Genomic DNA, 22,451 nt, shown 5'->3' on the forward strand with positions numbered 1-22,451 from the left:
AAAGAAAACAATTTGATTAATGAGGGAAAACGGTCACAAGAACTAATTAATCCACATTTAATAGCTTCAATTTAGAATATAAACGATGTCAGTTCATTTGATTATGTCAAAACCAACATAATATTATATGCTTTGGTTCATAGGCATCTATATTTTAAAACGATTTATTAGAGGTTGACACATACTTACTTAAATGTCCAACATATCTCTCATGAGTTTGCGATACCTAAGGGCTTCACTAATGATCCGTCACCCCATGCTTTTGGACTTGAAGTCCCATGCGGAGCCGCTCTGATATTAAATTTCATTATCCAACCCACTAGTAATATTATATGTTTTGACTCATAAGACTCGTGACTTTAAAACACGCTACTAAGGGTTGACGCATGCATACTTAAATGTTCAGCTTCTTTCTGATGAGTTTACAATTTGGGATTCGACTACGTACTTCACCTTCAAATTTTTACATCACTTGACAGGATCGTCATCGTTTCAGCACCCAATACATATGATGCTTCAAAGACACGATAATCTCAATGAGCTGCAATAGCTCGTGTTCTAAGAATGTAAACACTGATAGATTAAATCGAGTTTGGTTATAAACCAAGCGGAAAATACTCGAAGTAATCCTTCGTTAAGAAAGCTGATCAGTTTAAAGCTTTTATCTTGTGTAAACTGATTAACTCCAATAATGGGAATCAGTTCTTGCTTATATCAGTTTAGTTATGGTGAGAACTGAACCGATATTAGCTCGAACTGATCAAATCAGCTTAAAACGATAGTTAAGCAGTTAAATACACAAGATATGTTTATGGATGTTCGGAGAATTCAACTGCTCCTATATCACCCTTTCTACCTCCTCGGGTAGGTTCCACTAGAAGACTTTGATTTATGCAACGCCTTGTACAAACCCATTCAGCTTCAGGACTTACTCTACTGCCTTAACTAAACTCCTAGCCTAGACTGAAGGCAGCAACTTTCAGCCAACACTTGTTTAACGTCTATGTGTCAAAGACTACATACACAAGTTTAATGTTTTGTGCAAGACTCACTCAGCTAATCAATAAGCTCAACTCTCTGTATTTATGAGTGATTGTGTGTGCGTGTGTGAGGACTGATCTATGAATACAACACGAAAGTGTTCTCACACATTGAGAGAATTGTGCTTCTAATCTAAGCTGATAACATGTTGAAGTGTTCCCTTAAAACTGGGCTGATTGCTTCTTGTAAACTGATATGCATCATGCGTGCCCTCTCTTGTTTTTCCACACTTGTGTTTCTGGTGTTTCACACACTTTTTTAGTTGATGGTCTTGATCTTGTATTTATAGGGGCAAAGTGATCGTACACCAAGACTCATCAAATATGTTCATTGCAGCTTGAATTTGTTCCTCGATATTTGTCTTGTCCTTTCTGGAACATTTTGGCTTTATGCTCTGCTGCAACGTTCATTATTGTACTATTGATAGTACAATTGCTTTTATACCGTTGTGCGCAGCTGGATTCCATTTAGATAAGTTTTGCGTTCTGCAAACTGATTGATTCCTAACTGATGCTCTGAACTGGTCTTGAACTGGTTTGGTGAAATCAGTTGGCTTGTCAGCCGAACTGATTTCACTGATTCAATTGAACTGATCAGCTAGGCTCTTCATCAATTGAACTCTTCATCAGCTGACCGGGCTTCTGAAGGTCTTCCGCTTAACCACCTATCAACTGAACAATCAGTTGAACTGTTATTGATGCTTCAATTGGACTGGTTTAGTTTGGGCAATCAGTTGACACTTTCCATTTGCTTCTCGAAAGCTTCAGTTTTGGCTCGTTAACTGATCAGTTCGGTTTCAGCTTTCTGCGCATTTAGTTAAATCCGTTAGATACAAAGCAACAAGTTTTGTTAACATCAAAATTAAGATTGCGAATATGAAATGTTCCAACATCACTCGTACACCCAATACCCAATAGTTTTTAAAATAGTGCATAATATTCAAATGAGAAAATCTTTTGCAACTTTTGACAATATGGTTTCCTCCAATAATGCAGTTGTCGAAAACTTCACAGAATTAATTGTTGGAGTACCGTTTTCTCGCACTCAAGGCGTAGAAGAAATTTTAATTTTTTTGTTTTGACGTTCAAAAAATTCCTTGGGCGTAATATGAATGAAAACATTCATAGGTTGTTTAGATCTGATTTATCTTTGCGTATATGATGCCGACTCCAACTATTCTGGATTTTAAACGGATATAGTATTTCTTGTAAATCCCTATAAATGGATCTCATCCTTTCATCGATCGTCAAATCAAGTCCACAATCAGAAATTTTGTTCCTTATATAGATCGCACTAGAGATCTAAACGAAGTTTGAGTTGAGATTGGATTGCCAGAATTTCACCAATCCAGCAATATTGGGCGGCTTCGAAGCCACAACGCAGTGGAAGAGGGACTGAAATATTCCCTCGAAAATTATGGGTGCCGAAAATTTGTGAGAAGGAGAGGAGGGATCAAAATTTTGGTGGAAAAAATTTTGTGTGTAAAAGTTATGTTAATTCATACAACTCTTAATGAAATATTTATAAACTTANTTCGCACTTAATAGTCAATACTATTAATATTATTATTTAATTAGTAGATTCTAAATTTAATAAACAAATAATTGTGAACTCATTATAACCTCGATCGATGATTAGATAGCGACGATGTGTCGAGGGTACCAATCTCGTTCAAATAATGAAAATTGAAAATTTCGAAAGAAATTTTTTTTTACACTGATCCATTTTTAGCAGCTCCCATTTTTGTAAACCCTTTCACTAAAACATACAATTCAACTATCCTCTTAACTATCTATTAAGCTAACTTCCACATCTTCCATTGTATTGAATCAACTTATCAACTATTTTATAAGCAATTTGTTTTGTCTTCATCAAACTAAAGTCATCAAATTCAATTCCTTGAATCAGAATAACATTTGTTCCTATTCGGACTTACCCTAATTAGCAACATTCTTTTCATCATAACCTTAATCAAGAACGCAAAACTCAAGTCTGATTGCACCAATCAGATCATTGTAAAAGCGTCTAATAGTATCATCCCATGATCCTCTAGGTATCACTGATAGTGACTGCAAGAACCTTAAGTTATGGTTAGCATACAGTACGGTCCTTTCAACTCATATATCTTGATATAATATGAAATCATTGGTATATCGAAAAGTTGTAAATGAATTTGTTAACGATTTGATGTATCTTTGAGTAATAATAGTGACATGATATGTGCAACTGAGGAAACAACTTTCCAAAATGTACATGTCTTATTCTGGTCAGAGATTATTTGCACTATTAAATCATCAGATCGCATAGAATATCTTTACCCATAGGAGAACAGCGAATTCCTAACTACAATGCATTGACTCTTATGATGTTGAAACTACACACAACTTTGCCACCTAATGACTCTTAATGAAGTCGATACACAAATCAAAGTGCATGCTAGTACGTAGAACCATTACGTTATCCCAGGTCAAATGATTAATGGAATACAACCATAACTGCATACTATTTCATTCGATAAATGATAACCACTTGAAAAGTTCGTTGGAGGATTGTTCAATGTATCATCAAATGATCACTCATCTACAAGAATCGACATCTTTATGTCATTACCAATGAAACATAACATTTACATCACAGATGTTAGTATCAAGCTCAAACGACTTTTATCCTTACTTAGGCGGATGAATAGAATATGAACCTGTTTAGAATATACGGTAAACTTCCTAATGAGTTTCATGATCTTACGTTGATATGCAGACCTTATGATACCTATAGTATATTCAAAGACTTTATCAATGTAGCTTGCATGTATATACAATACAGTAAATACCATAATTAGATAAGCCGTAAAATATTATTAAAATAAAGATTGTTTACATAAGATTCAATAAAACTTAAACCACAAGTTGGTTCGTTGGACACCTACTCTAACATTAATCACACGTAAAATAATCGTCGATGAAAACCAAATTTCTTGTTGTTGACGACTCTCAGAAAAATATGTATAAAAGTTCAGCTGGAATACTTTGTCATGGAAATCTAATGGCAGAACAAACTTTATTTCCTTAAAATTATGAATTTTAATTACATAAAGTTCAAACTTAATTGAGGGGTATTTTATTTTTTAACCTTGGTCAATTCTTTTTTAAGAAAATGACCTTCTCAAGTTTTTTAACCTCGGTCAATTCTTTTTTAAGAAAATGACCTCCTCAAGTTCACTTGAGGAAGTCATTTTCTTTTTTCACTTGAGGATGTCATTTTCTTAAAAAAGAGTTGACCGATGTTATTTAACTAATTTCCCCCTCAATTGACAAGGCCTCATTCGAATGTTAACAGTTTCATAGAACCATTTAAAATCCCAACTTTAAAATTAAATCTTACCATTGCAGCTAGAGGTGTTCTAACTTCGGATAAAATCGAAAAACCAAAAATCCTAACCGAAAAAACCAAAGACCGAACTGAACCGAACCGAAATCCGAAGTTTGTAATTCAGATATAAATTTTAAAACCGAAGTTTATTTGGTTCGATTTTGGATTATATATATCAAAACGGAACCGACTGAAAAAATCGAAATTTCATTAAATTAATAATTTTATTTTTATTTTTTTATTTTTTGAGATGATATTTAATGATTGAAGAATTATTTTGAATAAATTTTAATTGAATTTATATTTAGATGTTTTATTAAAAAATCATGAAAAAAGTACCATATTATATTTCACAATATATTTATATTATTAATTTAAAGAATTGTATTAAAACCGAATAAACCGACCGAAATAGCCGAATAGTTTTGGTAGAAAACTAAATCGAAGGAAAATAGTTCGGATATCGAATTATATATTTCTAAAACCGAAAATTGAAGAAAAAAAAAGCGACCGATGAACACCTCTAACTTCAGCAACTCAAATTGTGTGAACTGAGAAGGTGACGTGGTGTCGAGTGTCGTGGTGGAAACTCAACGGTCGGGAGATTTTCGTCTAGTGCTTCTCGATGTTGCGTCAGTGTTTGTGATTGTCGATGGTGGGGAGATTTGCGGCCGACGAGGAGGCGTAATAAAAGCATCTCAAATTCACTTTTATTTACTTTTTTCAATTTTGACTTTTTAAAATATGATAATTTTTGTCGATGGTTAGTTTTTTGTTTCAAATTTGGAAAAAAACACTAAAAAAAATATGATATTTTTTAAAAAAGTTATGTTCATTTGACCGTATACGTATCCCCGCGGGGCACTCAGGTAAATACACACCGACGATTTCCAGCCCTAGTCGTCTACATAGAAACCTATTTTGGTTGGGCTAATCTCCCAAATTCCCCCAAAAATCACATCGAAATAATAATCAAATAAATCTAATTATTTTTTTTTATTCAAAAAAGGTTTTAATTTCACTGCATTTTATCTCAAATTTATTTTCGATTTGAAGATTAGATTTTTGTTAAACCCAGGACGACGCCGCATCGCTGGCTCTCCTTCCCGCCATGGTTGCTCAGGTGGCGGAGCCCCGAGCTCCGGAACCGCAACTCGACTGCGCCAAGACTTTAATCTGTGCGCTTAATTTCCTTTCCCGCAATTTGCCCTTGCCGCAGCAACTATACGAAGCCGTTTCCTCCATCGCTGCAGTTGCCGAATGCGGTCTTGGTGACCCACTGGAGGAGGCTACGGAAACGAGGCGGACGGTGAGTGGTTTTATGATTATTGTTCTTATTTCGTCGACCGGATATTTGTTGTGAGTGGTCCGTGTCCATTTTTTTTCCTTATAGCAAATTTCTTTATTTTTTCTTCTAATTGTTTTTTTTTTCCTTTGGGTAAGTTTGAATTGGCTCTTTGCTTTTATTACTGAAGCTACTAGGAGCAACGCTTAATGACTGAGACTTTATCAATTTTTAGTTTTTGTGTAGTTTTTTTTAAAAAAAGCGAGTCTTTTCCTATAATATTGGATTTGTTCTTTGTTCTTTGTTCTTGGTTCTTTTTCGAGAATTTAACAACTAGCTTTGTCGAAATTGTATGCAATTTGATGTGAAATGAATTGATTTTGGGGAAGGAGGAAGACCGAAATTTCATATGCTTACCCTGCAATCTGCATCAAGAAATCTGTTATTATATTAGCATTTTGGTTTTTGGTGCTGGACTAGCATGCTGATTTCATGCACTTATCGTTTCCCAGTACATCCTCGTGTTATAGTACACTAATTTAACATTTAATGGTCATGACCAGGATAATTGTGGTGTTCCAAGCTATGAAGATTTAATGTTGGATTTTGAAGATGCTGTGCTAAAGCAACAATCGAGCTGTGTACATGGTTCCAGATTGATTGAATTGAAGGAAAGACGCCTTCAGAGCCAAATCCAACACCGGTTAACCGAACTTGAGGGTATATCATTTAGTTAAAATATTTTACAGAAATAAATTCACGAATTAACTATGTTACAATTTTCTAGCTGATTTTATATGGTTTCTCAATTGACGTTCAAACTCCCTATTTATTTACGGTTTCCATGGTACTATATTCATGATAAGATGCTAAATAAAGTGTTATTGGTTGACCCTATAATTGGATTGGTTCATTCTTTGCTCAGCCTGGCATCTGCCTTTTCTTCTCAATCTTTTACGTCTATTTGTTAACCAAACTCTACTCTTTGGTATCATCCGGTGTTTTATATTTCCTTGATTTGTAAATTTTTTCTCGCGTTGTCATTTAGGAGTGCTGCTTTATTTATTCCGTGGTTTCTTCTCTTCTATTCGTTCAATCTTATGTCGTGAAACTTCTTAACTGTCTGAAGAGTATTTAGTTTGCTATTAGTTTTAATTCTATAATGAAGTTATTGTATTTCTCAATGGAACTTCTATATGATATTCTTATCCTAAATCTATTTGATGTCTGTTTTAAACTTCAATTTCATTCTCGGCACTAGGAACATATATTTCCGTAATTGTTCTATGACGTCTTGAAATATTTCTTTGAATCAGAGTTCTGATAGGAATTACAGTTATACTATGGTGCTGACACAGGTAGTGGTGCCATACACAAGCGAAAGTAGCATAATATTTCAAGAACTCAGTGTCTATTGTTAAGTATTTTGATAATAACTGATCATATGATGTCTTTTAAATATTTTATACTTTGTTTTTCGACAGATTTGCCCACAAGTAGAGGCGAGGACCTGCAGTCAAGGTGCTTGCTCGAACTCTATGGACTCAAGGTAGAGTTGATTTGTGAAATGACCAAGATATTTTTTTCAAGTTGATTAAAAGAAATCGTGACAGTTAAAAGGAAGCAAAAAGATGGTTGGTTGATGTCCTAACACCAATTTATCAATAAATATTTTGTTGATGAACTTCAATTATAAGCTTCTTGTGCTGTTAACATGTACTGAATGGTTGCAGTTTCTATTTTTCAGTTGAAGTTGAAATTAAGCGATTGCATTTTAAAACTGTAAGCATTTGGTTGAAACTTTCCATTTGTAGCAAAATGGAAAAACCAAATGACAACCAAATAGATAGCCCAATTGATTTATATCGTCTTTGTTCAGCATTTCCGAGTGAATGCACGCTATATTAGTGAAAGCAGGAAAGAATATGATTTTACATGTAAACTAGCGCTGTTTCTCATTGGAATATGATTGTTAAATAATGAACTCTATCAAGATTTTCATACGCATCTGTCATTGTGACAACCTTTTTTATGTTGTTCACGGCTGCTTCAGATTGTAATAGTTCTAGTTGTTTGACTATTATTAACTCTTCGCATCAGTTAGCTGAGTTACAGAACAAAGTTCGCTCAGAAGTAATTTCTGAATATTGGCTTCGCTTGCATTGTGCCAATCCTGATAAGCAATTGTTTGATTGGGGCATGATGCGATTACGGCGTCCTTTATATGGTATTGGAGATGCTTTTGCCGTAGAAACCGATGATCCGCTAAAGAAGAAGCGAGATGCTGAGGCAAGTGGCGTTTTTCTGACTCCTACATGTTTTTTGAGTTTCTGTAATGAACATCTTTGCCTGTGTATATCTGCTGACAGATTCTAAGCTCTACTAATGGCATTCTGTGGCAGAAAGCTGATGTATTTAATTGTATGGGGGGACTTTAGATGGGATTCTAAAATTTATAATCTCTGCTGCAGAGGTTGTCAAGATTTGAGGAAGAAGAAAGGAATCGTGTAGAGACTCGGAAAAGGAAATTCTTTTCAGACTTACTAAATGCTGCCCGTGAGCTGCAATTGCAAGTGCAGGCTGCCCAAAAACGTCGGAAACAAAGGAACGATGGTGTCCAGGCACGATACTTTGTTCTAAGATGTATTTTGAAACTTTCTGTAAATTAATATTGTGTCCAATAAAGTAAATTTTTTTTTTGTCATGGATATCTTCAAAAAAGATGGAAAATAATTGGAGCTTGTGTCTTTTTTTTCCATTTTGGTTGAGTTCCCTTTTCCATTAGTTTCAAGTTTTAAAGGACAAGAATATCTTCAGTTTAACAAATTCGCCTGACACGTGTACTGATATGATGGGATGTGAAATTGAAATTGGGGCTATTCTTCTTAGTTTGTGGTTGTCTCCTTGATGGTCATGTAATCAAATTGCTCAATATGTGTCTAAAAAAGAGTCCTTATCAAATTAAGTGGATCTGCTTATTATACTCTATAGCCTCTTATAAATTATAGAAATGATACTGTTGGTCATTATTTGGTATATTGTCTCCATCCTTGCAGTCTTGGCATGGAAGACTAAGACAACGAGCTACACGGGCTGAAAAACTGAGATTTCAAGCTCTGAAAGCTGATGATCAAGAAGCTTACATGAAAATGGTGGAAGAGAGCAAGAATGAAAGATTGACCATGCTCCTAGGAAAAACAAATGATCTCTTAGTTCGTTTGGGAGCAGCTGTGCAACGTCAGAAAGATGCCGCGCATGACGGCATGGAAACCTTACAGGGTTCAGACACTGACATACCTGAATCATCTGCGTTAAAGAACGATACACCAGCACAATCAGTTCCGGAGGAAGATGACGAGTTTGATGATGAATCTGATGATAAAGTAAAGACGGGTGATTTACTAGAAGGCCAGCGGAAATATAACTCTGTTGTTCATTCCATACAGGAGAAGGTATTAATTTTATGTCTGGACTTTTTTAGATTTTTTTTGAATATAGACTTTTTTAGATTTAATATTAATATTAATATGTACCATTATTAGTTCCCATTAAAAGGTTGTCACGACATGTTGTTCAATGGTAGTTGGCTCTTCAGCGGTTCACTTCTATTGAAGTCACGTGTTAACAATATTTCCTATAAAAAAATTTCTGCTAGGTTTTTATGGATTCTTTTCATGATACTGTCTCCTCTCCTGCACCCACTAGGGATCATCTTCGTGAACAGTTAGAAGAATATCTTATAATTTTAGGAACGTACACTTACTTCTGTCGAAGAACCAACCTTTTTTAAAAAGGAGCAGCCGAGAGATGTTGATTCTTTTTTAAGTTTGTTCTTTCTTGTAACTAAATTCAAATAAATATAGAAATTTATTCTCCGGTTCATTTGAAAATTTTAATTGACACCCCAACTAGCATTACAAACAACTATTGAAGATATTAGTTTTCTGGCTATCACTTCAATCATATGACGATTGTTGGCTTGACCTGATGAGAACTTCCATAGGTGACTGAGCAACCAACTATGCTTCAAGGTGGAGAGTTAAGACCCTACCAATTAGAGGGGCTTCAGTGGATGCTGTCTTTATTCAATAACAATTTAAATGGAATTTTAGCGGATGAAATGGGTCTAGGCAAAACAATTCAGACCATTGCTTTGGTTGCGTATCTTATCGAAAACAAGGATGTGACTGGGCCTCACTTGATTGTGGCCCCAAAAGCTGTTCTACCGAATTGGATGAATGAATTTTCGACATGGGCTCCTAGGTATGCAACAGAACCTTTTCCTTCATGTTTAGTTTTTGTATAAATTCTTCATCCCTTGTGGACTTTCTGTGTTTCAGCATTTCTGCTGTTCTTTATGATGGCCGTCTTGATGAAAGGAAGGCAATGAGAGACGAGTATTCAGGAGAAGGGAAGTTCAATGTTTTGATCACCCATTATGATCTTATCATTAGAGACAAGGCATTTCTCAAGAAAATACATTGGTACTACCTGATTGTTGATGAAGGACATCGTTTAAAAAATTTCGATTGTGTGCTTTCGCGTACTCTGGTTTCTAGGTATGGGTCTTTAATAACTTAAATTGTCAAGACATTTGCATTTTCTTGTGAATCTTTAAATTTTATTTCTTGCGTGCATAGCTCCTGTATATGACTTGAATGAATTTTTACCTTTTTTTAAAGTGATATTTAGTTAGCTTGTAGTTAGCAGGTTATACATTAATATTATCTCAATGGTATTAGATTGCTAATCGGCTGGTATAGCTATTTACTATCATCTGCTGATGTGATGGCATCAGTATTAAAAATGAATCTTTATGAAAATGAGTTGTTAATTTATTGTTATTTGATTTGGCAGATATCGAATTCGGCGGAGACTTCTTTTGACTGGCACTCCTATCCAGAATAGTTTGCAGGAACTGTGGTCCCTGCTCAATTTTCTCCTTCCTAATATTTTTAATTCAGTTAATAACTTTGAGGAATGGTTTAATGCTCCTTTTGCGGACAAATGTGAAGTCAGCTTGACAGAAGAGGAACAATTGCTAGTAATTCGCCGCTTGCACCATGTAAGTATTTGTTTTTTCATCTGTCGTTCCTTGATATGAAACCTTCTGATATCTAGTACAACTTTGTATTTGCAAAATGATCTAGGTCATAAGGCCATTTATTTTGAGAAGGAAGAAAGACGAGGTGGAAAAGTACCTTCCTAGTAAAATTCAGGTTATGCTAAAATGTGACATGTCAGCATGGCAAAAAGTTTATTATCAGCAAGTAACAGAGATGGGGAGGGTTGGTCTCGCTAATGGTAAGCCACTCACTTTTGAATAGCTTAATGCTGCAAATACTTGTAGCAGGACAATATTTAAGCCTACTTTGATTATGATGTGAATTTGCAGGAAGTGGGAAGTCCAAAAGTCTGCAAAACCTGACAATGCAGCTTCGAAAATGTTGTAACCACCCATACCTATTTCTGGGTGAATATTATTTGCAGCGGAATGAAGAAATTTTTCGGGCATCTGGAAAGTTTGAGCTTCTTGATCGCTTACTCCCCAAACTTCAGAGGGCTGGGCACAGAGTCCTCCTTTTCTCTCAAATGACACGGCTCATGACCATACTTGGAGATTATCTGGAATTAAAAGGTTATCAATTTCTTAGACTTGATGGCAATACCAAAACTGAAGACCGGGGAAAACTATTGAAACAATTCAACGCCCCTGACTCACCTTACTTCATATTTCTTCTAAGCACTCGTGCTGGAGGACTTGGTCTGAATTTACAGACTGCAGACACAGTGATTATTTTTGACAGTGATTGGAACCCTCAAATGGATCAACAGGCAGAGGATAGAGCTCATCGCATTGGGCAGAAGAAAGAGGTGAGAGTTTTTGTGCTTGTCAGTGTTGGATCGATTGAAGAAGTAATCTTAGAGAGAGCCAAGCAGAAAATGGGCATTGACGCAAAGGTCATCCAGGCAGGGTTGTTCAATACAACTTCAACAGGTTTTTCACTTCCCTCGAACCTTTTGGATCGTTCCCTTCATATGGAAACACAATTTTTTAGGCAACAATTTGACGAACGTTTCAACTTATTTTCCACAATTTGATTCCAATACTCGGTAGTTCAGTGGTAGTAATACTATTACTTTTAAATTTATCGTGGATATGACTGCTGTTTCGCAATTTATGTGAATCGATTACTGGGTTTCAACTTTTTTCCCACAATTTGAATACCATACTCGGTAGTTCGGTTTAGCTTTTAAATTTATGGTGGATATGACTGCTGTTTTGCAATTTCTGTGAATCTATTATGGGTAATAACTAATAAGACCTCTATTTTGAAAAATCTACTTCATAGCAAACAATTTGCCGTAAACATTGTTGGGTTAATGTCTTTGTCGACAAGTGTTAATGCAAGGTCTTTCTTGTTCATGCAGCCCAAGATAGGAGAGATATGTTAGAGGAAATCATGCGCAAAGGTTCTAGGTCACTTGGAACTGATGTGCCAAGCGAACGAGAAATCAATCGGCTGGCAGCCCGTACAGATGAGGAGTTTTGGTTGTTTGAGAAAATGGACGAAGAGAGAAGACAAAAGGAGAACTACAGATCTCGTCTAATGGAAGATCATGAGGTTCCAGATTGGGTATACACTGTGCCTGATATGAAGGATGGCAGGGAAAAAGGATCTATGCATGAAGTTGCTGTCACTGGTAAGAGGCGGAGAAAGGAGGTAATTCGTGATGACACAGTTACCGATTTACAGTGGATGAAAACTGTGGAGAATGGGGATGATGTAACTATACATTCTGCAAAACGGGTACGAGAGAATGCATCGTTCTTGAATAATGAACTACCCAAATATAATGCTAGAGATGATCTTGTGGAAGAGAAGAGGGTCCCGGACTTGAAAAGTGAGACAGTTTCCACAGCGAGTGAAACGAGAAGTGAAGATGCATTTGGTTGGGCATCTCAAAGGAGTAGGAATGAAGTTGAAAGTTCTCATATAAACAGCGCAGATGAGGGTTTGGAAGTTGGGTTGAATGGATTGACATGGAGGGCATATAAGAGGAAGAGATCGAGCTTGATGTGATTAATAATAATTGTCAGTCTCGTAACATACATCTGTAGCAATAGAAATAATTTGGCAACTTAGATTGGTGGATGCAGCAATGATCTAGTTACCACTTCTCCCTTCGTGTAAGCCTGAAAGTATGTAACAACATTCTTCAGTACTCCGGAAAATACCCAAATTTAGCATCATTATTCATCTATATAATTATTTTTGTTTAAATGTTAAAAAAGTTATTTAACCTCTTATATATATACTTCTCATGACTGATTGAATATTTACGGTATTACACAATTTAGAAACGGATGCGGTATAATGCTATAATTCTTTATTACTTGGAACTTACTCTTTCGGACGCGCTACACATGTTCGTCAAATGGAAATATGGGTTTGGAATGATAAATCTAGAACGGGGAAAGTAAACGTGATTGGAAAAACACAAACAGAAAACATAATAGCCCCAAAATGAGTTATCAAGAACTACAAGTCTGCATGCATGTCATTAATCAGTTTACAATCTGAGAAATAGACAGCGCCAGTACTAACTAAGCTCAAGCTGAATCACAGCAAAAATATTGCATCGATCGCAAACTACTGATGGTGATCGATTAGCTTCAGCTAGGCTAGAATCATGACAATAAAGTTTCATCAACCAAAGCTAATATAACTAAGACAATAAGTTTTCATAAGGATATATAGTCAAGTTCTTCACTCTTCTGGATTAACGCCAAGATTTTTGAGTTTCACTTCCAACTCATCCTGCTCACCTTCGTCTTCTTCATCTCCAGAATCCTCATCGTCAAAATCTTCTCCATCAGGATCATTTTCATCCAACGGGCCGAGTTTATCAGGATTTTCTTTAAAGATATCCTTCAATTCATCAATCCCTTCATCAGAAATGAAGTTTCCATTAATATTCAGTAACTTGAATGAGGGCTTATTAACTAATGCCTGAGCCAAAGTCCTAGATGCAGCCCTTCTAAGAGAGTTCTGGCTCATGTCGACTTCTTTCAATTGATCATGCTCTACTCCAAGTACTTTGCTTATAAGAAGCACACCATCATCCTTGAGATCGTTTTCCGACAAGTTTAACTTCATAAGAGCCATCTTTTTAGCAATGCAAGAAGCTAAACTAGGAGCTGCTTTGGCTGTTATATCATTCCCAGCCATATCCAAGACCTCGAGTGAGGGTGCAGTCTCTTTTAGAGCATCAGCTATTGCAGTTGCTCCAACATCTTCAAGATTCAGGTAACTCAAATATATCTCGGTAAGATACTCATGTTTGACAAGAGCCTCACTCAGCTTGATACCAGCCTGGACCCCAAACATGTTATCTCGAATATCAAGTTTCTTCAAGTTCGTACATCCTGAAAGTGCTTCAGTCAATGCAATCCCACCTTCAGAGCTGACACGGGTAGATGAGCAGCGAAAATCCTCCAACAGGGAACATCGCCTCAGAATCTTGGATATCGAAACCGCCCCTGCATCTCCCGTCATGTTGTTATGAAAATGAAGAACTCTAAGCTTCTGTGTGGAAGGAACCAATTCAGTAACAGCTCGTGCTGCTTCTTCTGAAATCCCATCATTCATCAGATATAGTTCCTCCAAGTCAGTCTGAGACTGCAAGAGCATACTAAATGCCCGAACTCCCTTCTCACCCAAGGCATTGTCTGAGAGATTCAGATACTTCAAATGAGAGCCTTCCAGACCTTCAGAAAAGATGGTCATTACATCCAGAGCTTCTGCCTCTGGTCGTCCAGCAACAAAATCTGACAGATCCACGTATGTCAACTGGTTCTTAATAGCTGATAAGATAGGACCAGCAATATGGGCAGCACCAAGACCGAAGCTTCGATTGCTGAAACATATTTTAGTGTAAAAATTTCCTGGAACTTTTAAGGGACTCAAAAGTGTTTGTGCCTCGTCCTCCTCTATGAATGCTCGCTGACCTTTCGAAATATCAAAAAAGGTATCGCAGATAGTAGGACTAACCTTCGAGCTTATCTTCTCTTTTTCCTCCATCTTGAATCCTCCCTTAAGAACATCCAGACAAAGCTTGCTACATTCACTGGCATACCACTGCACAGCAGAACTGCCATCACCATCAGGTTCCCGTTCATAATGTTGATTTGCACTAGAAAAAGCAGATTCTTCAATTTGTTTGCCAAATTTTGAAGCCTCGGCCACACTGACACTGCCATACTTGCGGGTAAAAATGGTTGGAGCCGAAAGATTATCTGTCATTCGCTCAACTAGCTTCTGGCGTGTATTCTGGCTAGGAGGCCACAGTTTAATCGTAACATGTCGACGTTCTCCATTTGATGTTTTTGCATCCATTCACGTTGACCCTAAAATCCAGAGTGATGCATAGCACAGTCAATTTGCATGTTCGTTGCAGATGAAAATAAATGACCAAAATGGAACATCAATTGACATCAAACGCATAAAGGTTTTCCATTTTCGTAAAAAAAACAAGAGTAAGCTGTAAAACTTTTTCGCTCAACTAAGTATGTATAAGCTAAACAACATTAATTCAGAAGGGAAAATAAAAGCCAAGATTCTGGGCAAGAAAAGTATGCACCCAAACAACAAATAATATATTAAGTGCAATCAACCAATTAATGAGATAATTTCCTTCTCTACTCTGAATTTTCAAATGAATACTCTTTCCAAAAACAAGGAATCACTAGCTCAAACATTAGTAGTAAGATACATCAATTAAGCCCAGCTAAACAGATTAATGTCGCATACTAAGGAAATGACAAAACAATAAACAATAGACATTAACTTAACCCATTTTTAAAAAGTGCATATAACTTAATTGGTGAGTTCAAAAATATGATTTAGTATTTCAAGACACTGGTCTTCACTCAGATAAAAGAAGTTCAACACAAAACAGAAAATTAACGACACCAAAATTTATTCTAGCGGCTCCGCCTAGCGCATGTACAATGATATCATCGATATGTACAGTGACATAAGTACAGTATATGGACATTTAAGTACACATGAGTAATAGCTCATTTCAAATAAAAATATTCAAAATTTTACATATAATTTATGTAAAGCATAATTTTATGCCCCACAACACATTAAGTCGCCTACACCAAAACATCTCAAAAACTACAGGCTTACAGCAATCAAACAATTCCAGTACAAAAAACCCAGCATTGACTATGAAAAACCCAAAGCAAACATTAAAACTTTATAATCCTAAAAATATATAACATATCGAAGATATACCACACACAGCCAAAAAGATCGAATTCGATATAATACTAATCAATAGTACCAACGGACAGAAAACCACAAAACCCATGAAAGTGTGCGTGAACAATAATACTGGAAAACCCTAAACGACAAAAGGGGAAAAATTAACAGAAAATAGAGAAATCGGAGTACCTTTTTTTGCAGTTTCCCAATTCCCCGAGTAGGTTTGCGGTGACTCGATGAGTGATTCAAGTATCGGATGCCCAATGGAAATGAAAGAAACTGTAGAATCTGTAAAAAAAACGAATAGTTTTTCAGTCTAAATAAATTAATAAACTTTAAAAAACAAAATCAACGGTTGAAATCTTTTCTCAAGAAAATATGACTGTTGGATTTTTTTTTTAAAAAAAATGTTTTATACGAGAGATTCGAAGAGATTTTGGTTGTGTACTGGGGGTGGCGTCGGGTTCTTCGGATTCGGGTAGTTCGGAGTGCTCCAAAAAATGAGGTAGCAAATGAGAAAATTGATTAAATAATTCCGGTCAATTCCTTTTTTAAGAAAACGACATCCTCAAATACACTTGAGGATATCATTTTCTTAAAAAAAAATTGACCGAAGTTAAAAAAAAAATACACCGGTAGCAAATTTACTACTTGAACCCGAAATTAAATCTGAACTACCTATGGTTCGGGTGCTTCAAAATTTCGGGCAGTGTCGAGTACTCGATGGTGATACCCGAAATTTAAAGTTTAAAAATTATGTTTTTTTTTTTATTTCTCTCGAGCATGAAAAAACAATGTATTTTCATTATATCTCACCAAACTCCAATAAAAAAAAACAATAATTTTATCATATCTTCAATAAAACATCACAATGAAAAAATATATCTCATAATAATATGATTAAACAATACATACATAAATACATATTCTGCCCAACAACAATAAAAAGTTGTAAGAAAACCATCAATCAAAATAAAATATATTGCAATCAAAATAACAGTAATTCAGTGCAACAAAAACTCTATCACTTTTATACAATAATAAGCTGATAAAAAACCATCAATTTAAAATAAATGCAAACCAATCAAATGCAAAGCCACCTGAATTAATCACAAACAAAAAATCCATCATATATTAACCAATCATCTTCAAAATTAAAAACATAAAAAGAAAATAAAATAAAATAAAACAAGAGGTAAAGCATCTTCCAACATCCAAGGTAAATCAACTTCCAATTCAGGAATGACTCAAATACTCAATCAAATCAAAATACCTGAAACGTTATAATTTTATGAGTTTTTTAAGACAATCATTAAAGTAGAGAAATATAATGAATTTAAACTTTAAAAACTTACAATAATCGAGTATAATGAATTTAAAATTTAAAAACTTACAATAATAGATTATTGATATTTTTTATAATTTATATATCAATAATGGTTGAATCCGTCCCTGATTTGTTAATTCTATGCACACACAATGAAAAAAGAAAACCAAAGAGATTAATCATTAAGAATAAAACATAATCACTATAATTAAATATAGAAGTAAAAGGAAAAAAAAATGTCTTTATCAAGTATTTTGATTTCAATCAAATCTTCCTTCATGCATATAGGCTTTGAATCCAACCTTAGCCAATCTTGGGCACATACCAAAGCTATAACTATTCTAGTAGACAATGAAATTCTAAAAGCATCCAAAACACGACCACAGTGGAGACATGAATCGATAAGGTATCACATGCCAGTCGAGAAAGAATAGGAAATCTAGGAGAATTGACTTTCCACGACTTGAGGATATCAAAATTTTCATCATAATCCTCAAGATCCTCATCTAGATGTTTCTCCAATTCTGACTTCACGTTTTCTTTTTTTTTTTTTTCCATCTAGTTTGCATTTTCTAAACTCATCTTTCAAGTACGTTGGAGAAGTCATGGAATTATCAGATTGAGAATCTTTTGAAAATGATGTAGAACCTAATGCAAAAGGTACCGGACTTCCTAGAGTTCCATATCTCACTTTATAATCGTAAAAAATTTCTTGCATTCTACTCTTCGCTTTTTCCTTCATCATCGCGCTCTTTGTGATTTCATTATACATTGTATCAAATGAAAACTCAACAAACTCCAATTTGTGACGAGGATCAAGAATCATTGCATGATACAACATCATGTTCATTTTTTCAATCGAACCCCAATATTTGTCAAACTTATCCTTCATTTTTCTTGAGATTTCACTTAATTCAAATCATCGCTTACTAACCACTATTTCAGAAGCATGTCCACAACACTTATTTCATAAAATATGGTGTTCGAAGTGACATATAAAGAGCCAAAAATTGCCAAAGTAAGCTTGTAGAAGTGTCCAAGAAACTTCAACAATAAACTAGCCCTTTCCCAATTGTATTCCGACGGAATCCCATCGTATGGTTGTTTCAAGAGATAATTCACATAGGCAAGATCGATATATAAATCAAATGCTCTTTTCAGAGATACTGCTGACTCTAAATATCTCCTAAGATATTTTTTTCCAATTGTCAAACTTTTTTTGCAAATATGTTATTGCACCATCATTTGATGAGGCATTATCAACCGTGATGATAAAGATTTTATCAATTCTCCAATCAAGTAAATATTTTTCAACTGTTTTACCTATATCATCACTTTTATGTCCAGAAATCGGACAAAAATTCAAAATTCTCTTTTTTAAAGTCCCTTAATCGTCAATGAAATGAGCAGTTAGACACATTTAATTCACTTTTTGTACTGATATCCATGTATCCGTTGTTACACAAATTCTTGGACAATGTTGTTTCATAAAAGACATCAACTACACTTTTTCATTCATGAACATATTATAAACATCATAGGTGGTTGTCTTTCGAGATGGAATTGTAAACATTGGACAATTGATATGAAATATCTAAATCTTTTGTTCTCAACTGTCTTGAAAGGAAGTTCATCAACAATAAACCAATAAGTTAGTGACTCTCTTAATTTGAAAGGAAGTTCAACAATTAAACAATAAGTTACTACCCGATACCAACCCGAGATTTATTTTTTGGGTTCGGGCAGGTACGGGAACCCAAATTTTTTGTAAACTAACCGACTCGGTCAGGTCAAGTCATCGGTACCGACTACAAAACGCCTGCCCCTATTGTGTACCATACATTTTATTTTATTATTATTTTAATACAAGGGAGGGGAAGTATTATTCATTCTTACTCATATCAACGTTGTGAAAATGTGATTCAACGTTAACATAAGTTTCAAGTTTTCTGAGTTTGAGCGAATTTAGAATGACATTGAATGTAAAGAAATATTTTTAGTTTTTTTTATAATTTTAATTATATCAAGAAATTGATAAATTAAATAATATATAAACTTAAAATTTTAATAATAAATACATAAATTTCTAAATTATCAAATATACGAGTCTCAAAATCACAAATTGTATAGAGTACAACTTTTGTCGATGGTCTTTTGATCAAGCGTCAATATTATCACTTAATCGCAAAGAAAAGAAGAGTTCACGACAAAAATTATTTCAATGCATTTAGTTTTTTTTTTTAAATTATATTATTAAATAAATTTAAAATTTTATAAAAAAATAATTTACAATTTTATTTTAAAAAAATTTATGTTTTTTTTATGTTTTTTAAATGTTTAAAATAATTTAATAATATGTTGATCAAATTAAAGGGCGGAATGTTTTTTCAAGCTTTTGCAATAGTAAAATTTTTTCTCACGCTTCATTCTGAATCGACGCTTCGTCGTGTTTCATTTAAATTGTAGAGCACAATCACAGATAGAGTTTCATACAATAAAACTTTTAATTTTTACATTTAATTAATAGGCCATAAAACTATGTTGGTGGTCAAGACATTTTTGTAGAGCCAGATGGGTCGTCCGTTTTTACAATTGTCCTATATTAATATATTAAACTAATAAAGAAAAGTTTATAAAGTTAAAAGGTTACACCACCCAATAGGCAACCTTTGTGAAAGAAATACTTCTTGGATTTATAATATAACATTGATGCTCTCATTAAGATTCGGTGTAGTGGAATGAGCGACATAGAAAAAATATATCATCGGATCAGTGCGAATAATAAAAAAAATTATAAACTAGATTAAGGTGCATGATCCATGTAATGAATATTGAAAAGTGAGTGAAAGTCGTTCAGAGTGGGTCACCGCGGACGTCAGCTTCTCAAGGGATCGACAATATTACAATTGTCCTACATTGATATAACTTATAAACTCAGGAGGTTACTCCACTTAATAGACAAGTCTTTTGGAATGATACCTCTCTTGAGTTTATAACCTAATATTGGTGTTCTCATTGCGAATCGGCATAGCGGAAGGGACGACTTAGAAAAGGCTACCATCGGATCAATGTTGATAAAAAAAAAATTATATGCTGGATTAAGGTGCGTGATGCATGCACTGAATACTGAAAAGAAGAGTGAAAGATGTCTAGAGTAGGCTGCCGCGGACATCAGCTTCTCAAAAGATCGACAATGTTACATTCAAAAGGTAAGACCTTTTGGATGATGTAACCATTTGAGTTAATAATCTATTCTTTATTAGTTTTATATATCGATGTAAGACAATTGTAAAATTGTCGATCCCTCGAGAAGCCGACGTCCGCTACGACCCACTATAATATTAGGTTTTAAACCCAAGAGGGGTACTATCTTAAAAGACTTGCCTATTGAGTGGTGTAACCTCTTGAGTTTATAAGCCACATTTTATTAGTTTAATATATCGATGTGAGACAATTATAACATTCACGACCCCTTGAGAAACCGACGTCCGTGGCGGCCCACTATATATGGCTTTCACTCAGATTTTAGTACTCAGTGCATGCATCATGTACCTTAATCTAGTCTATAATTTTTTTTATGATACTGATCCGATGGTAGCCCTTTTCTAAGTAATTTCTTCCACTACTCCAACTCTCAACGAAAATACCAATATTAGGTTATGAACCCAAGAGATGTTCCATCCTTTTTGGGTGGTGTAACATCTTGAGTTTATAAGCCTTTTTTTATTAATTTAATATATATGTGTGAGAAAATTGTAACATTATTGACCCTTTGAGAAGCCGACGTCCACGACGGCCCACTCTAGATGACTTTTTCCCATCTTTCAGTATTCAATGCATGCATCATGTACCGGCCTAAATTTTTTTTATCGTCATTTATCCGATGGTAGCCATTTTCTAGGTCTCCGATTCCAATACGCCGACTCTAAACGAGAGCAAAAAGAGGTGTTCCATCCCAAAAGGCTTGCCATTGGGTGGTGTAACCTCTTAAGTTTATAAGTATCTCTTTATTGATTTAATATATCGATGTGAAACAATTGAAGCCTTCCCCACCACACCTCGGCCCGCAAACTAACCCAACTCAACCTGTTAAGCGGACCAATCACTCAAAAAATAAAAAAAAAACATACATAAACAATTATAAATGATATTGTTAGCGTTAAATTTTAAATAGGCCTATATTGGTTGAGCTCAAGCCCAAAAGAAAGTAAATAAGCATGAAGATAAGATAAGCATAACAATTTAAATTTGTTTGACCAAATCAAGGAGCGCTTAAGCTGGAGAAAAACGTGGGAAAAATAGTTGGAAAAATTGTGAGTCGTGGAAAGAGTGGGAAAAACTTCACGTTGCGCTGAAGAAAATGGAGGATCGATCACAGACAACAACAGAACACACATCGCAAAAACTCCAGGAAACTCCCTGTAGAATTCTCATAGATTTAGTCAAGCTTTTTCATACTTTTCCAATCATATTTTAGCATCCTCATACATATTCTAGCACTATTTTGTTATATTGTTCATGTTTTTGTAATTTCCTACTGATTTGTTGATACATAATCATATTGGGAGTTTATTTCATCAAGTTCTGTTGTCTTTTCTTTTGTTTTGGTGTTGTATTCGTTTAGGAGACTATAACGAACGGTCAAATTTAGTGTCCATAATCTTTGTGATTCTTAAAAGTTAGATATTTACTGTTTTCACACAAATCGGTGCATCTTTGCACCTGGCACGCCCACAAATCAAATATTGTGCAAATAATTTTTGTCACGCCCAGTGGGACACCATTATGCCTCCAAAAAGGAAAGAAAACATCAATCAAGGGGATGGGGAGTCTCTACCAAGCCAGGAAGAGGTTAACGCTCCGCTGACAGAACAACCGGCTCCTGAAGAGCCGACCAGGGAGTTGGATTTGCATCCGAGTTATGTTCTAGAGGTATATGCTTATATTTCAAACCGTTTGGTTGAAGAGTTGACTACGATGAAAATTGAAGAAATATCACAAGCACTGTCCTAGGCTGTGTCTGATTGCTTGAAGACAATATTAGATAAGCTGAACCAGTCAACCAATAAAGAGCAAAATGCAAGTGAAAAAGAAGGGAACCAGGGAAGTAACCAAGTCCATGAATTTGACCAGGGAGTAAGAAACTCAAGGG

At 35.0% G+C, this 22,451-nt stretch overlaps 2 protein-coding genes across 3 annotated transcripts; one reads left to right on the top strand and one right to left on the bottom strand.

The window, feature by feature from the left end:
- Positions 1 to 5,309: 5,309 nt before the first annotated feature.
- Positions 5,310 to 12,800, top strand: LOC140961191 (probable ATP-dependent DNA helicase CHR12). The gene is made up of 12 exons (XM_073419539.1): positions 5,310 to 5,719; positions 6,259 to 6,415; positions 7,180 to 7,244; positions 7,796 to 7,984; positions 8,167 to 8,316; positions 8,752 to 9,147; positions 9,699 to 9,958; positions 10,036 to 10,254; positions 10,553 to 10,760; positions 10,846 to 10,999; positions 11,091 to 11,693; positions 12,128 to 12,800. Exons 1-12 carry the CDS (start codon positions 5,522 to 5,524, stop codon positions 12,778 to 12,780), a joined length of 3,252 nt encoding a protein of 1,083 aa, XP_073275640.1. The 5' UTR covers positions 5,310 to 5,521; the 3' UTR covers positions 12,781 to 12,800.
- A 373-nt stretch (positions 12,801 to 13,173) lies between these two features.
- LOC140961634 (RAN GTPase-activating protein 2-like) lies at positions 13,174 to 16,288 on the bottom strand. Of its 2 annotated transcripts, none has more exons than XM_073420282.1 (2): positions 16,162 to 16,288; positions 13,174 to 15,107 (listed from the first exon to the last, which is right to left on the bottom strand). In XM_073420282.1, the coding sequence occupies exon 2, from the start codon at positions 15,094 to 15,096 to the stop codon at positions 13,468 to 13,470; it is 1,629 nt and encodes a 542-aa protein (XP_073276383.1). In that variant the 5' UTR covers positions 15,097 to 15,107; positions 16,162 to 16,288; the 3' UTR covers positions 13,174 to 13,467. The 2 variants fall into 2 exon arrangements, with proteins under 2 accessions (XP_073276383.1, XP_073276384.1); XM_073420283.1 differs by lacking the exon at positions 16,162 to 16,288 and adding an exon at positions 16,003 to 16,107.
- Positions 16,289 to 22,451: the final 6,163 nt, after the last annotated feature.

Source organism: Primulina huaijiensis, chromosome 16 (genome assembly GCF_012295235.1).
Source record: "Primulina huaijiensis isolate GDHJ02 chromosome 16, ASM1229523v2, whole genome shotgun sequence".
NCBI lineage: Eukaryota > Viridiplantae > Streptophyta > Magnoliopsida > Lamiales > Gesneriaceae > Primulina > Primulina huaijiensis.

What these genes read in the sequence shown, in the direction of transcription:
- LOC140961191 (XM_073419539.1), top strand. Translation starts at nt 5,522, where the DNA reads ATGGTTGCTCAGGTGGCGGAGCCCCGAGCTCCGGAACCGCAACTCGAC. An exon ending in CTACGGAAACGAGGCGGACG is followed by an intron (nt 5,720 to 6,258) that starts GTGAGTGGTTTT and finishes GGTCATGACCAG; the next exon opens with GATAATTGTGGTGTTCCAAG. An exon ending in GTTCAATACAACTTCAACAG is followed by an intron (nt 11,694 to 12,127) that starts GTTTTTCACTTC and finishes TTGTTCATGCAG; the next exon opens with CCCAAGATAGGAGAGATATG.
- LOC140961634 (XM_073420282.1), bottom strand. Translation starts at nt 15,096, where the DNA reads ATGGATGCAAAAACATCAAATGGAGAACGTCGACATGTTACGATTAAA.